Raw genomic sequence first — 17,604 nt, forward strand, 5'->3', positions numbered from 1 at the left:
TTTCAAATTTGAACCTGTAAAGATAATTATACAAATAATTCTACATAGTATGTTTTTTATCTTTTTAAATGTATCGTTTTTCATCTTTAGTTAGAATGATCTATCTATCGTGTGCTAAGGAGTACTATTGTATATTTTATACATTTTTACACATTATGTGAATTCTGCCCATTTTATACTTTTAAATTTCCCATAAATGTTTAAAAGCCCACTAATTATACGAATACAAAACACAGACACTATAACTGTTTTAAGTTTAAAGGATGTTTTAAGTAAAGTAGACTTAGTATCACTAAAATAGCATTCCTATTTCTGATTTCATCAAATTGAGAATGTTAGAAAATGATTTCATAATTTCCCTGGGTATTAAATATATCAAATATTCATCCACTTTGTATAAAATTATTTAACATTGCGATTATTTCTGGTCGTCTATCTATCAGTGGCAATAGCATAATCTATTAAACTCATATTGTAATGTATTTAGGGGTCAACGTAATTGCCACTTATGAATTAGTGCAACCTGTGTTAAATGTTCAAACATTTTATTGTATGAAGCTTCATTTATGAATATATTGATATTGAAAATTTATCCACTATATTTATCTACATTATATATTTTCTTTCAAACATTTCAAAGAAGAAAATATAGATTGGAAAAAGTCTTGGGAAAAGTTTACAGGAGAGTAATATACAGGACATAATTATGTTGACAGAAATAATTTTTAACAATTGAAGGTTTTGTAACAATAAGAAAGCAATTTCAATATTTAAACTGTATTTATTGCAAGAAAAAGATATAGGCTTTATATTGGATGTAGAAAAATTCATTACTGTGAATATTAGTTGATCGCAAACCTATATTCTAGATTTTAAACTTTCACGATAATCAGATAACGTACATTCCGTGATTCTTCTGATTGCGATAGTGTCTTTAATATATATAGAGAGGAAATGAGAGTACTCACGCCCGTAGGTTTAGCTGTTCCACAGTATAGGTGCTACACCATGCGGCCAAGTGCTGAAAGTATTCCACGCTAGCATATACAAGAACCTATTTAGTTCCATCACAAACGAGGTATATTCGCCGTGGCTCCACGCTGCAAGATCCTTTCATTGTACTGTTCGACGGAAAATTTTTTTTACGTTTTTATACTATTACTTTATATTATATCATCTATATTTTATATTTTATAGTATATTATTTATATTATATATTATTCTGTAATTTATTTATTTATTTTATATTATTTTATACTCTATACATTTTTATTCTATCTATTTATTTTCACGACCGTAATCAAACATGATTTCTGCGTTTCTCATGTATGTTGATGTTCGTTTGCATTGGGTCTGCTCGTCAGTATCGACATTGTATATGAATATGATTCGTTGGCGACTACTTGTTGACCAGGCTACATAGTCAACTCGATTTTATCATTATCAATCCTATCGATTGCCATACCGATTAAAGCCTCGTCTCAAATCGTAATATCGAATTTCCACGATTACTTGAATTTTTTGAACAATACTCTTCTCATAGTTTTTCCGAGCGCGTTTCTTATAGCACAGTCCCCTTAAATAATTTTACTAAAGAACTGGATCATTCCCTCTTATATCTTCATCCAGGTTTTCATAACCTGTGTGCGTATATCATATCACGATTTAACAACAAGCTGTGATCAGTCTGAGTAATACCGATCGACCGTCACAATCAAATTATTTCGCCAATCCATACGTCTCACCCATGTGCAGACAACTAAATCATTCTTTAATGAATCAGAAATTTACAAAGTTGTAGTACTTGTAATTACGATCGACGATCCAATCAGTTCACCAACCACTTCATCTTGCGGATGTGTTCGTTCTTGCGTTTAGGTTCTGTTCTTCCATCAGATCCCGAATTCGATAACGATCGTTTTCTGCTCTTTTTCGAACTTTCTGAATCGTGAATTACGACTCATTGAGGTGAAATATCAATTTCACATACTGTATGTGATTTTTCTGTAGAAAAATTTACCCGCGAACGGGACAATCGCGGTGTGTGTATGAAATTTGTGTAAACATTTTTTATATGTGCTATTATTTCTTAATTATTTATGGAGGCAAAGGATTAGAGGAAACATTAATTCTCTTTACTCGAAAATTCCATGAGGCGGTTTTCCATACGTTGTTATGGATTTTAATGAGTAGGCAGGTATAATGTTTAATCTACAATTTTTCTTACAGAACATCGTGCAGGATGATTTACGTCTTCAAATGTCATAATTTTCTTCTCTACCTATGCGAAGTAAGCTGCTGCCCAAGTATCGTTCGATTTGAGGATACTTGTGCATCTCGCTGCTTAGGCTCACCTACTTTCGTTCGTGTAAGGAAGTTTGCTCGCGCACAGGAATATGTCGCTTCATTTTTAATTGTCAATAACTAGAAAAAAGCAGAAAAAGCAATTTTTTAATTATCGATTTCCATCTTATTTGAGCTTCAAAAATCATTCCTTAAATTTTTTTACGCATGTAGCCGAATAACCTGTATATTACATGTTGCCTTGTAATATACAACTGGTTTATGTCTTGTAATAAGCAACTTACCAATCTCGAGCGTGTTACTTATTTTCAGGCAAAACTGTAATTAATTGTTGAAAGTATCAAAACAAAAAAGATACTATAGCATTCTAAGTAATCTTGAATTGGTCATAAATAAGAAGGAAAGAGTGAACCACTTCTTACAATTCCTAAAAGACATAAACCAACTAATCTAGCAAAATCAACACATATACTGTAATTGATATCTACTATACACAATATGTCCATTATATCGTACGCCTTTTTGTTTATCCAATACCAGATTAATCTAATATACAAATTATACAAGCTTATCGTCTCAATCCGTGCGTCTTATAATATTAAATTGCGGGTTGTGTTCATATATCCTCTTATAGATATAAACTAATTTGTTATTTCAAAGTTAACGAATTCTTACTGATCACTGCACAAAAATATATATGAAATACATATATACATATACATATATAAATATACAATTATATAATATATATGATATAATACATTATATTAATATGTATATGTATATATATATATATATTTGTACATAGTAACTTATATATGTAAATATACTTAAATTAACTTACAATAATTTAACTTAAAATTTAAAAAATTTTTTAAATCTGATTTAAAATTAAGTGAATATGCTGTCTAGACGGTTCCGTGTTGCAACTGATTATATCTGTCATTTGTCACTCGTCCTCACCATGAACATAACACTTCGAAAAATCTGTAAATCGTAAAAATCTTGTGCGTATATGGAAGGTGAAACCTAACTAGTAACTAATACCCTCAGAGATGGATGCGATCATAAATAAATAAAATAAAATTTAAAAATATTTAGTAATAGATATCGAACAATATTCTTACAGTTATTCTGGTATATACTGTTTGTGTTTCAATAAATTACAATCACTTTGTCTAATTTTCAGTTGCTGACAAGTACCGTTCAGTGCAATATTTTAAAAGACAATTATTGTAATGTTTGATCAAATAAATTACCAAAACACGTTAAACGGGTTCATACAAGTTGTCATCAATACGAAGAGCAGCATCGTGCACTTAACAGAATAGAAAACATTTTCAATTCATTTTCAATTTCTAAGGCAATAAAATTTGTTAAAGCCATGCTAGCTTTGCAGAGCTTTGCAAAAAAGTTGCAAAAATGCGACTTAACTTATTCGTAATTGTATTATTTATTTCTGTTGTACTTATTTCAACGTGATTTCTGATGATTTGGAATCCATCTAAATCTGTAGGTCTCACATGTCTCCGATTGTTCCAAAAATCATTGTTATTTACTCTGCATATACGTACAGAAGCATTGGAATACTAGCGTCTTAACGCTGAAAACAAAGCCCTTTAAAATTTTGTACGCAAGTACCACAATGACACATGTTTATTGTTTAACCTAAAGTAGTCGCTAATAATCTTGCAATTAATATGACTTTAAATACTAATAATAACAATATTAACATAAAAATAGTAAATAAACTAATAATAACATAATAACAAAATTTATGTATGACTTTTGTTAAGGAGTCGAACCAAAATCCGATTTGTACTCGAGTCATCATGGTCGCAGGTGCGTAACGACTGGATATGGTGCTGAGCAAGTGCCGCGATGTAGCCACCCACTGTTGATCGTTGCGATTGTTAGATGATCCTTCTTTCGATCTTCTTCTGTTCTTCTATCTTTTCTTTCCCTTCTTCTCTCACAAGACGTGGAATAAACAATAATACGCGCTTATCACCTTTGTCAATCGCTAATGATTAACCGTTTTATCGTTCCATCGACTCCCGAATTCAACTACTGTGACTCTAGATTAATATAGATTATTATTTTTGCAGCGGTAATAGCGTGTCAAAAATTGTTAATACAGAGACTTTCCTTCGGGTGATTCGTGAAACTGCACGTCAAACTGCAAGTTGGTAGCGTTTCGCACGCAACAACTTCACATTTTTAATCATTTATGAAAAATTTGGGGATTTATAAATGTACAGAATACACATAATGTATAAAACATATAAAATACCCAAAATATAGTACTCATTATAATATTTAGTACATGAAAAAATTTGTATTTGTCACATATCTGTTTAGTTTCACTTACAAAAAAAAAATTGACACATAGTTACATAAGATATATAATATGCACATAAATGCACATCAATAATAATTTTATATGCACACAATATTGCATAATATGCAATAAGTGTGTAACATGTACTGATACAACAATGATACAAATCGGCTGCTTTGTATAAATGTACAATAAATAGCAGTTTGGGAATTTTCAACAATAAAGATGTCGTTATGCTTGGATATAAACATATCGTAAATATGTCAATGTAAATTATATCAAGTCATTAGGATACGTGGATTGTCTCTCAAAAGATAAACTAATCAATCGCAATTTTTGTAGATTTAAGAACTTCGTCACTTGGATAAATGATTAGTGAAAAAAGTGACTTATTTTCATAAATTTATTTGTTATGTATACAGATATCATATAAATAGTGATAAATTCCAAGGTAAATTTAAAAAAATAATATTTATAACATCATTGCATTATATATTCCTCGTACTTTTCAGTTTATGGAAATACATAATCAGTAGCTTCTAAGTGCTTCTTTAGTACTAGTTTCCAGTCTTTCTGTTCATATTAATAAATGAAAATACTTTTCTTAACCATTGTAAATAACCTTCTTTCATTCTATTGAAATATAAAGTAGAACTTAATATCGATTATTATCAGAAACGCTACAAACTTTTGGGGATGTCTAGTAATATTTATTAAAATATTGTTTCTGGACCATAGAGTGAGAAATCTATTTTGCCGGAAACTTCCTCGCACCTCTATATATAACTCGTTTGAAAATCAACATTGATTGTTAAGATTGGATCATTAGGGCCATAACTGTTTAAAATTAGATCACCTCATTTTTAAATTTCTAATTCCATCCTATTTTATTACTCGTATTAATATTTATCATTGAGAATGTAAAATATACAATTAAATTAATTATTTTATCATAGTTATCTATATTAAATTAAATTTTATTAAACGAAATCAATTAAAAATTCATTTAACTAAAAATTCAATAATTATATTTCTAATGTTAAAAAATGTTTTCAGTATGGACAAAATACACAGATCGGTATGCAGGATTTCTCACTCAATATAAATACAATTGAAATATGAAAATTCGCAGATTCCAGCAGGATTAAAAGTTAAGATACTATCTCTAAATTCTGTTCATCGTGACTCGTAATACACGAAACACAATTTCCATCGTTAACATTTACTACATTTATCGCATAAAGACTGTTATCAATCGCTTTATCTTTGTTATTGTATGTATCTTCATCTCCCTGCTGGCACGAACGTCCGTCAGGCAAATTTTCGTTCGATTGACATGATTTTGAACCTTCTTCGTCATAGATAGTAAATCTTTTTAGATCGATGTTTGTGGAAGCTGGAATAACCTGCTTTTTTTCTAGTTTCTTGTTTATGGATTGTGCTTGTTGTTTGGTTGATAAGTCTGAACATGAATCTTCGATGAATTTTTCTTTCGAGCAGCATTGAGATGAACTGCAGTGCTCGCCATGACAACGTATCAAGCAATCGGCTTTTTCCGTATTTGGTCTCAACTGTTAAATTAAGAATTAATAAAATAAGGAAAATAAAGTAAGGAAGATTCTTTTTGTTTTTTACTTTAGTGTTAATTGCTTGAGTATTTAACATATCGTAGTAATGAACATAGGATACAACGACAATATTTTGTTAATCAGATTTATAGAAGAAAAAACATAATGCTCACACGCATAAAATGGGAATGGCATTTCCTTCTTATTCATTCTCGATCTATAAAAATCAGCATTCTATGGAGTTGTGGCAATTTTAATGATCTTTCAGTGATCTCAAATACCTAAATCTTAATTATTTCAAGTTACAACATTTGTGTGAAGTGATATTTCTACTATAATTGTGTCACTTTTTAAGTTTAGTTTATATATGTCAACAAATTATTATCTTAAGTTATGATAATATTTGAAAACTTTTACTATATGGTAAGATTAATCGACAGAAAATACGAAATAAAAATATTTAATGGAAAATTTCATTAAGAAAGAAATATATTTTCCGAAAGCAAACAATAATCATTTATCATACCAGGAATAAAAACGTACGAATATCAACGTACAAATTTACATAGCTATTTTTGAAAATATAATAAACATTCCATGTAAAGTATTTTATTCAAAATATACATATTAAAAATTATCATAATTCCTTGGGACAATTTTCTGAATATCGCTCTTTATGTTTTTGGCTAATAAAAATCATAATAATAATAATAATCGAAAGTGCTATAAACTACAACCACTAACAAATAGTCATCGAAAGCGACACAACTCAAAATATGAACCAATCCGAACAATCCGTAAGAGAACGATTTTTTTCACTTAACCACGAAAATTCAACATTTATGTGTAGTTCAATAATTGGATTAATAATTTAGCAGTATGAAAGTCACAAATATGCCGAATTATCGTAATTTTAACATGGGTATAATATATAATCTTGTAGATATCTAATATCAATTTACATTTTACACCATATTTATACATGTTTGATTTCTTAATATTCTTTTTTACAATTCGTGTCTATTTAAAAATATTTGCTTACATACCTTATAAAATTCCGGCTGTATTGTAACTTGAGTTATTCCTATCTGTATGAAAAAGGCTGTTACTTCGTCGGTAATACTGGCATAAACCTGTGCAACAGAGTGTTATTCCTTATTCAGTACACCCACTAAATGCAGTAAACTAATGATGGAATCAAGTTCGGATATGGACTAATTCATCGGAATCAAATCCAATACTAAGATTTACCCGTGCATTAACTGTTTTCGAGGTATGTTACCTGTGTTTCTACTCGTATTTTTATTATGAAAGATGGACAATGTCGTGATTATATAATGGTTCGTCCATTGTAAGTAAGGTGCTTGTCAAGTATTGGATCGTCGCAAATTGATTTCGAAGCTTGGAAGGACTACTTGCACCTTTCAAAAATCTACTTATAACCACTTCGATGTTCGAAAAAATTGAATCCCTTACAAGTAGTAAAAAAACATGAAAGTCAGAAAGGCATTACCATTATTAGAATTTCATTAAATTCTTTTAACTAGACAAATTCCCCAGAAATTATAGGCAATAAATAAGATTCCTATAAATTTTATTTGAACGTTTGTATTTGTAACGAACCAGAAAGATGAATTTAGCGAACCAAAAATTTCTGATAAAGTGCTGGTATAGTTTTGGACTAGCGTTTGCCTGTACGTGAGAGTACCTATTTTTATTTAGTACCAGTCAAAGTACTTGTGGGGGATTCGAATCTTTTACATTTAGGTTCAAGTTTAAAACTTGAAAAAGTGGCAGTTCGTTTTCTCAAGACTCTAATTTAATTTAATTGGTTAGTGTTCGAATCAACTTGCGATGTACTTAAACCCATCACTGCAGGAAACTCACCGTTGGATCCAAGAATATGATGTGAACCGTAGAGATTATCTTCTGCCCTGTTAATTGCCAAACATGTAAGTCGTGTACGTTCACGATACCAGGAAAAGCTTCTAGTAATTCTCTCTTCAGAGAATCAATGTTTATGTGATTAGGGATTGTTTGCAGCAGTATCAGTCCAGATTCTTTCACTATAATAAAAATTTGCACGCATGTCATGATCAAATTAAAAAGTGCTTTGCTAGAAATTGGATCAATTTTGAATGGAATAAAAATTGTATCAATCAGTTGCATCAATCACGACAGTTAATGTTAATATAATAAAAATGTCTTTGTAAGACAGGAAAAAATATTCTTTGATTTAAACAGAATCAAAGTATGGGACGATTAAAATATTTAAGAGATCACCATAATTACTAGTTCTTACACCCAATTCCACTTTTAACTGAAGAATCTCAACAACTATTTCTTATTCCTTCATCCTTGTCACGAAACGCTTGAAAATAAAAAAATTCTGTTTGATACTCAACAGAACTTCAAAGTATTGCTTCTAAATTCTTATTTTTTTAAATTTTCGATATTTATTTTTCATTTTGCTTCATGCACACACACTCACACTCACACGCACACGCACACACACATATATAATGACACTCATTCTAATTAGAAATCTTTTTGGTTTCTCTGTTCAAATAAGCAGGATGATCAGAATCATGTTAATCAGAATCGGACTAAATGTCTTATAATCGAGTAATTTTTAGCCATTTCAACGATAGGTCAAACACAGAACCAAAATATTTCCATTCGGAAAAGCTATGTGCGAATAAAGTTTCATTTGGAAATATTTATTATACCTAATATTACCAATCTAACATCTTTCCAATAATTCTTTATTTACATTTTAATACTTACTATATGAATAGCTAAGTGCGAAGAGTGAAATGGCTGAAATAATTGCGAAAAGCGGATCGATGTATTTGGCCACGTTAGAATCGGTAAAATATACTAAAATGGACACGAGAATAACAAAAACACAGCCCAAGGCATCACGACACGTTTCTCGTAGACCTTGGCTTTTTGGTATACCCAGAGGACTTCGCCTAGTTTGCGAGGATAACTGTTCTTCGCCTTCTTTCGCTTGCTGCGAACTGTTCCTAAAAATAGACAACGCATATCTTATCGTTAGTTTCGGAAATCTTCCACATTTCTTTTGAATTTGGATTAGCCAAAAAAATATATGTATATAGTAAAATCATAATTAGAGTGCAGATATTTATGCAAATTCTTATTTTTATGAATATAGTTTAAAAAATGGAATCCAGACGGAAATTTATTTTATCTACTGTGTCATAACAAATATTATACACAGAATATTTCATATATTTTTGAATATTTTGTGCATTTTTGGATTTCTCCATAAATGCAAAGAAATTTATGGTTCGGTCATAATATATTTTTTCTAATTTCTCTATCAAGCATTGAAGAGTTCGATGACGTACACAAATTCTCAAAAGTTTCGAATAATATATTGTTCGCAATAAATTTATTTGTATAGTATATGTCTATACATATTTATATATGTATAGTGTCGTTCGTAACTGAGAACTATATGATTCTATATGGACAAACAAATCTAAAGCTAAAAATAAAATCTTTTCGAAAGAATATAATGATATATATTTTCGAAATACAATGATTTTACTTTTCATAATCATAATAAAAAGGTGCAATAAAATATTACGATGTATACAAATGACTTTTACTTGCACACTTGTAGAATTATTTTGCTACTGACAAGCGCTTTATCTTGATCACTTTTTAATTTTTTAATTATAAATCAAATTAAGGAACTTCTTCTAAACTTATGGAAAGACTTCTGACTCTAATATAACTTACATCACATTTAAATAGTGACTGTACATAACAGTAATATCATAAGTAATAACATATATAATTGCTACTATGTTTTAGTAGGAATTTTAAATTTATAGTTTGTTAATCTATTTTCATTTCTCTATTTGAATTCTATTGTATAAAAACATGCATTTACGTAAACATACGCAGACTAATTATGTTGTTCCGTAAATTTTAATGTTTTTTCGATTTTTCTTCGATTCTTCATCTTCAGTAGATGATTCCTGCACACTTCTGTAAGCTAAGCACAAATCTGCAACACGTTTTTTTCTTGAAATCTACAGTTTTCGAAAAAATCAATTTTGAAAAAAATTGCAAATTTTCAACTTTGGATATGTTTTGTGCTGTTAGAGTAGCAGTTACCGAGTTGCAGTTCGGACGAAACAATTCTGTGGACTCTTTTAAACAAAATAATATGTATTGTTAATGCATTATAAACATTTAAATATGTTTTCGAAAACTGTCGGTTCTAGGAAAAAACGATTTGCAGATTCGTGTTTAGCCCACAGGTTAAACAGTGCTATCAAATGACATACAGTTATTATATAATATTACATACCGTCGTAGTATCACATCTCCATTCATTGTAACGTGGAGAACAAGACCCTGATTGAAGGTGTATCCTCCAATTAGTATGTAACAAAAAGCATTAAGGAGGATACCACACGCGCCAATTGTGAGAACAGGCATCGGATGGTGCATTTCATCCAAATGATCTATATGCACCAGAGTTTGTAAAGCTTCAACCAACAAAGAAAAGCAAAAAGATGCGAGAAAAACGCAACAAATAAGCATCGTAACGATATCTATTCTCGCCCAGCCAAATGTATTCTTCATCCTCCTATCTGATCGTGATTGCTGAAAAATAAATTTTTTGTTCTTTCACGTGTTCTTTAAATATAATTTAATAAATAGTTCTTCAAATTTCGATCGTGCTTTTAATTATGCGTTGTAGTTTGTGTCGGCGCAATGTCTCGCTAACATTACAGTTCACTTCTTTGGAATAGATCTGGAACAGTTGTTACAGGTGAACGCCAAAACAGGAAATTTAAACGATAAGGTCTGAAACAGTTTCTACTTCTAGTAACTTCTATTCTTCTAGTAACGTTGAGGAGATGTCAGCACAAAGTGAGACAGACGATTAAAAACACGATCGAAACCTGAAAAACCATAAATATATCATCCAAACGTCATGAAAGCCTAAGATTTAAATAATATTTTAATAGAGGTTAAAATGATAGGGGATAATAATTGGAGCCTTGAATTCTAAAATGGTTCACCAATATTTTGAGAAAATTAATTTTCTTTAATTCATTGTATTCTTCATAGATACATCTTTGTCATATTTATATTTTTATACATAACCACCTTTTCTTAAAAAAAATCTTGGTAAAACCAAAAGTTGTTTTGGAAATCATCGAATAATTTATTGATATTTAACAAACCAAATATTTATTTTTAATCACTGTCCCAATTTCACTTTTGGAATCTTTGTTTGCAAGCTTTTCGGTGTGTTGGGTATATTTCTGTATTAAATTTTCAAAGCAAAAACGATCTGACTACAAATTGAATTATTTTATTTTTACCTTTGTTTTCGTCGACAAAGACGTCGTAGAACCGCGTTCTTCACCATTTATGCGAATTACTGAATTTCGTAAGGAACTGGAAACGCTATTTTCACTCTGACTAATGCTGCTTTGACGATGGCTATACTACAAAAAAGAAATATGTTAATACTTAAATTAATTATTGTTCTCTATAAATTGTATTCTCAATAAAAAAATATTTTAAGATACTTTTGAAAGAAAATTCAATACAAAGTTCTTTCTCATTATTGTTTATTTTGATCAATAATAATTGTCGCATTTTCTAATAGTTAAACTTTAGCTATATTCTTGATAAAGTAAACAAAATGTTGTTCGTTTTATATGAAATATTTCACAAATTTTATGGAGTTTTCATATTATCTAATAATAGTGAGATTGGTGGAAGGTACAGAATCAAAAATAATATGAAAGAACCAGTATTTTGAGATATAACGGAGAATACCAGAAGATAAGGGCAATAACTATTTCAGACTAATAATTTAAGAAGGAGGGAACAAAGGACCAAAAACTAATGGCGAGGTACAGACGTGCAAACGATAAGCAAGGAAATAAATTTTAATTTGAAAAAGAAAGAACGAAGGTGTAGACTATATATATACTATATGAGGGAGAAAAAGAAATTGTAGAGTACTGAAGAGTAGATGCAAGGAAATGAAAGCAGAAAGAAGAGGAAGAGAAAGAATATGTTTTAGAGAAATGCGGTTCAAGAAAGGACTGGATAAAGAAAATAAGTAGGAAAATAAAGAAAAGGGAAGGGAGTAGGGAGGATAGAAAAGTATGGAGAGGAAGCATACGAAGAGGATACAGAATGAGTTAAAATAACTGATAGAGAAAGAACCATACAAAGAAAAGGAGTGCTGTACAATGCGATACTAAAAATATTAGGAATAAATGGCGAACAAGACCATAGATGATTTAGGTCTCAAAACAAACAAATATATTTACTATATGTAGACGTATATAGGTTATGTTAAAAGCAAATATAAGGATGTAAAACCAAACCCCCTAAAAGCCCAAAAGAGCAAATGAGCTATCAATAAATGATACTCTCTATTGATTATAATATAATAATAGAAATATGAAATTCATATGAATTCTATAACTTATTGTGACTATTACTTTTTATAACGATAAATCACTAACATTAATTTATTTCTAATTAGTTTATATAGTTGTAAATAATTGTGTTCTGAATTATAAACATTTGAAACCTAATTTATGCTTTCTTAAACAAATAAGTTAATCGTTTACGTTATTCAGTTTTGTAATACTTGTTTTACAAAGTAGATAATAACATGCATATATACGATTGACTTTAATTGAATACAAATTAAGATTTTTATCATCATGGGAAATGATAATGATAACACAATCTACTCTCGTCTATTATAACTATGTACTCTGCGCATGTTTATACTAGATATTATATTAAACGAAAAACAAACTATATCAATTTCAGAAATTTTATTCTGGAACGCTTAGCGTAAGCAGTTTTGACCAATCACCAGTCAATTTTAGGTAATTGTATTTATGACACACGATTTTTTACCGTCTATTTAGTTTGTTTTAATCGTTATTCCCTTTCTACTTATAATTTTCTCCATATTTTATATTAACTATTTATTTTTGTAGTATATTTTTTAATGGTATTTATAATTTCAAGTAATCCTGAATTTTTTTAGTGTATAATTTGTAATATTTTGTTACAACGAAAATAGAAAGTGAAGCTATATGTGTTTAATTTATAATAAAATATTATTAAACGGAACACCTATATTTACTTATGCTATGTTATAAAAAATTTTGATAACTGTAGAAGCAAGTTATATGGAGAGAGAAACATTTTGTTGAGTTTTGTTATAAAGCATAGATCACGAAATTTTAACTAATTCATAAGGACAAAAAATTTTCTTCTACATTTTCGTTCTTCTTACTTCTTATTAAAGTAAATAAAATTATGTCAATTACCTTGGGATATTGTTTGCGATGTCATATGCATTTTGCGAAGTTTTGAACCTTTAAATTTTCTATGAAAGCATAACGCATAAACACCTGCAGTGTAATTATAACCAATCTACTATTATTTTTTAAACATACATTACCTAACTAACTTAATTGCAACAATCAGTAGATAATTTTTTATGATATAACATGAGTGATGAATACACGTGTTTTGTTTAATAATATTTACCAACTAGGTTTATTTTTGTTTTAATGAAACATTACAAGTTATACGCTAACGAAATTCATGATTATTAAAAATTATTATTAGTATAAAAAATGAAGTAAATTGTAAATATAAATAAGAAAAAAATTTGTTAAAAAGTTTGAAGATCGAAAAATCATGTGCATCATCGTGCTATGATAAAATTAATCAACTTCTTTGAAATCAAAATCCTTCAGTATTTTTCTTTTTTCTGATAACGAGATAACACATTTCTGTAGCATCAATCCAATGGTACAAACACACGGTAAGTTCTTACAACGAATTCAAAATGTCACCGATTTGATAAATAAGAAAAATAAAAAAATTATTAAAAAAGATCATATATAATTAAGAATAGAGATAAATGATATGTTATTCAGAATATAAAAATAACAACATAATAATATATTTAAAAGTACAAAAGACTATAGAAAATTATTATCGTCGAGTCAAATAATATTCGGAAACGTAGAATTTAAGATGTTACATATTCATGAAATAGAAGAATTACATGTATTTTGTGCATTTTTTGGATGTTCAAATTTCTCATAAATGTATAAAAATCCACAGTCTACATATATCATATATCATTTCCATTATCATTCAATATTGTAATAAATTTCTTGTTCTTTGATACAGTTGATAAACATCGCAACAGAATTTAATGGATAATATTGACGCTGGCAAACTCAAATCAAAAATCAATTCAAACTTAGGAGAAAGAATATTTCATATACAGGATATGTTTGTTGTTTATATGAAATATTCTTTATTATAGTAGATAGTTGATGATCGTCAAAAAGAATAGTTTGATAAGCTGGATAATTTACGGTGAAACTTACCTTGATGGAGGCGATACAACCAACAAGTGCTATGATGTTGCATAGCATGTGATAGGCATTGAGGAGTAACGTGAGCGAATGAGTCACATGACTGGCGACCATTTCGACGATAAAAAAAGCGGTGGTGAGAAACAGGATCAGGTACAATTGGACGGGCTGCAGTCTTCTGAACCATTCTTTCACAGCCATGATCCTGCAGCAAAGCCACACAGTGAACGTTCCTACTTTATCCCAGATACTACACACGTACATATAGAAGACCCACAATTCCACGGTTCTATCTGCTGAGAGATAGGATACCGTTGCTCTCTTAGTTTCTCTTATAATTAGAGCAAAATTGCAGTTTTGTGCAATTATGTGATATTTGAATGCAAAAATTCGTGGAATCTACATAAAGGATATGCAAAAATATACAGATTGTATATATGCCTTAATACTTTTTTATACAGAGTACAAAGATCCATTGATTAATGTAAGAAAAAGTTGTTCTATTTGAGAGATAGAAATAGTTCTTAAATATTCAAAACGTCTCCGCTTTCGGAATGAACACTAGGCCATTCACATTATTCGCAACCATTTAATTTTGCCTAATGAAATGTTGTCTATCTTTTACCATATCATAGCTATAGTTTGTCCCGGTTATGGAACGCCCTGTATAAAATATTCAAAGTATAAATGATACTCATTATAATATTTAACAGATAAAACAAATTTCTGTTTAGGCTCTATCTTTTTCAATTGTGATCAGAAAATATTGTATTTGAATGAATATCCACACTAATAAAATGTTATACTTATAATACACTATATATATATATATGTAATATCGTGATATAGTATATTTATAAGGAATGGACAATAGAGATGTTAATCGGACAAAAAAAGAGGATTGTTGTTCAACCTGAATTATTCACACCAAACGTACAGAAAACAGCGCAACTAAATAACTAGCTAACGACTCGACTTTTACAAAACGCAATCAACACTCTCTCGGCAACGCCACTCGCAAACTCTGCTTCTCCGCTCACACTCTGCTTTTCGAATCTCTCTCTGGCCGTTGTCGCATTCTATTGTCTTTTCTAGGCACACGTGTTCTGCAGACGCTCGTAGCCAGGGTTACGTAGGTCTTTTCCACGAAACTATGCACTTGAAAAGACCGATGACACATTGATGGACCCGACGGCGCCTCGGCTCTCGCGACATTGTTCATGGTTCGCCCGATATCTCTTAGGCTTTTCGTCCACGATACTACACTCGGCCACCCTGCAATAACATCTGCCCTCAGATGTTGCCTTCTATCTCGCTGTCATCAGATGCGTCACTTTCGGCGTTTATGACCCAAGGTTTCATGAAATCGAGGTGTGCGCGGGTCCTTCCTTCGGTACTGCTTCGCACGCTTTCTTCTTTTCTTGTAATTTCGCAGGTTCCCTTCTAGCTTACCTATGTTTCGTTCGGTTAGGATACAGTCAAGGCAGTTGGATACCACGTGTTCGACCTTTTCGCGTAACTCCTTGAACCAGAAGTCCTTCTTGACCATAGCTTTTGTTTTGGTAACCCCGAAATGCCCACGCTCGTGCGCTTGCCTGACTACTTGAGCCCGCATCGCCTTCGGTACTACTATTAGCACATCGTCCTTACACTCCTTATACAAAATATTGTTTCTTATTACATACCCATCGACCTGACTGCACGTTGCGGCGTCCAAAATCCTACGGACCTCAATGTCCTTGTTCTGTGCCCTTCTCAACCGTGCAATCAGCCCGTCTTCACTCTCCGTTACATACATAGTGCTCGGCAGGCGGTTCCTACTCGGAGCATCTACATGCTGCATACTTTTCCCCGGCCGATGACACACCTGATACTTAAACTCGCCTAGTAACAAGGCCCATCTAGTCACACGCACACACAAATCTTTCTTTCTAACTACAACTATGGGACTTGCATATTCTGAGTTTGACGGTTTTATTATGCCTTCATTTGTCCATAATTCCATCAACTCGTCTACCTCTTTTTTCTCCGAAGGCGCCAATCTTCGCGGCCTTCGAACCACAGGTTTGTCACTCTTTAAAACGATTTTTGCCGTTATCCCAACGTCCCGCTTTTTCTCCGGCCTATACCCCCTAACGATATCGCGAATCGCTTCACGATAATGCGGTTCCTGTACGTGTGTTAGGTCTGTTTCGTCGGTCTATTCTACCACATTAATTCTAAACACATCCGGCACGTCTTTGTTAGTCTGTTCGTCAAGCCGCAAGAAAGTCACTTCGCCTCGTTTAACCCGTAACTCTACCTGATCCAGAAAATCAGTGCCTAACAACAGGCCGTGCTTCGTCAATATTTTGTTTGAAACAACGTGCAAAGTGATTGGCAGTTTACACCCATCAACCGTCATTACCTTGGTGAATTCACCCCAGGTCTCATTGCCAGCGGAACCAACACCGTCGAACTTAAGCTTGCATTTACCTAGCGGTGGTGACCCTAACCTCGCATACTCGTCTGATCGAATGAACGTGAGATCACTACCCGTATCCACTAGTGCCACAAACCTACAATCATCTATCGCCACTTCCTTCACATACTTCCCCTTTTCGGATCTTGACACTACGCAAGTCTCTTTCGGTCGTGCCGTACACCTCGCTGCAATATGTCCAAATCCGCTGCACTCGGAACACCTAACACCTTCTCCCCTCTCCGGACACTTAACACTTAGATGATCCTCACTACCGCAAATGAAGCATCTTCTTTTCTTCATTGCATCTACAGATTGACTGGGCTTCCCGTTCTTCTGGGTTTTAGCCGGCTTCACAATCGACTTTGCTCTGCGACTCTTCTGCTCTTCGTACATCACTAACCTCTTCCTCAACTCTTTGATTGACGTAGCGCCGTACAATACAGCCTTATTGTTCTCGTCGTCTATTATTCCATCCACTATGTATTCCACCTTTGC

General features: G+C 31.5%; 1 protein-coding gene across 4 annotated transcripts in view; it reads right to left on the reverse strand.

The window, feature by feature from the left end:
• Positions 1-5,726: 5,726 nt before the first annotated feature.
• Positions 5,727-17,604, reverse strand: part of LOC117238329 (zinc transporter 1) — a 35,359-nt gene continuing 23,481 nt past the window's right edge. For 3 of the 4 annotated variants that reach the window (XM_033503179.1, XM_033503181.1, XM_033503180.1), the window contains exons 2-8: positions 14,658-14,850; positions 11,589-11,714; positions 10,562-10,860; positions 9,001-9,242; positions 8,101-8,279; positions 7,260-7,346; positions 5,727-6,216 (exon numbers count right to left, since the gene is read on the reverse strand). In XM_033503179.1, the coding sequence (XP_033359070.1) occupies positions 5,797-6,216; positions 7,260-7,346; positions 8,101-8,279; positions 9,001-9,242; positions 10,562-10,860; positions 11,589-11,714; positions 14,658-14,846 (1,542 nt within the window). In that variant the 5' untranslated portion in view covers positions 14,847-14,850 and the 3' untranslated portion in view covers positions 5,727-5,796. The remainder of the gene's footprint in view (positions 6,217-7,259; positions 7,347-8,100; positions 8,280-9,000; positions 9,243-10,561; positions 10,861-11,588; positions 11,715-14,657; positions 14,851-17,604) is intronic. The other variant, XM_033503178.1, reaches the window with a different exon arrangement.

Source organism: Bombus vosnesenskii, unplaced genomic scaffold (genome assembly GCF_011952255.1).
Source record: "Bombus vosnesenskii isolate JDL3184/JDL3185 unplaced genomic scaffold, Bvos_JDL3184-5_v1.1 scf7180000013449, whole genome shotgun sequence".
NCBI classification, from domain to species: Eukaryota; Metazoa; Arthropoda; class Insecta; order Hymenoptera; family Apidae; genus Bombus; species Bombus vosnesenskii.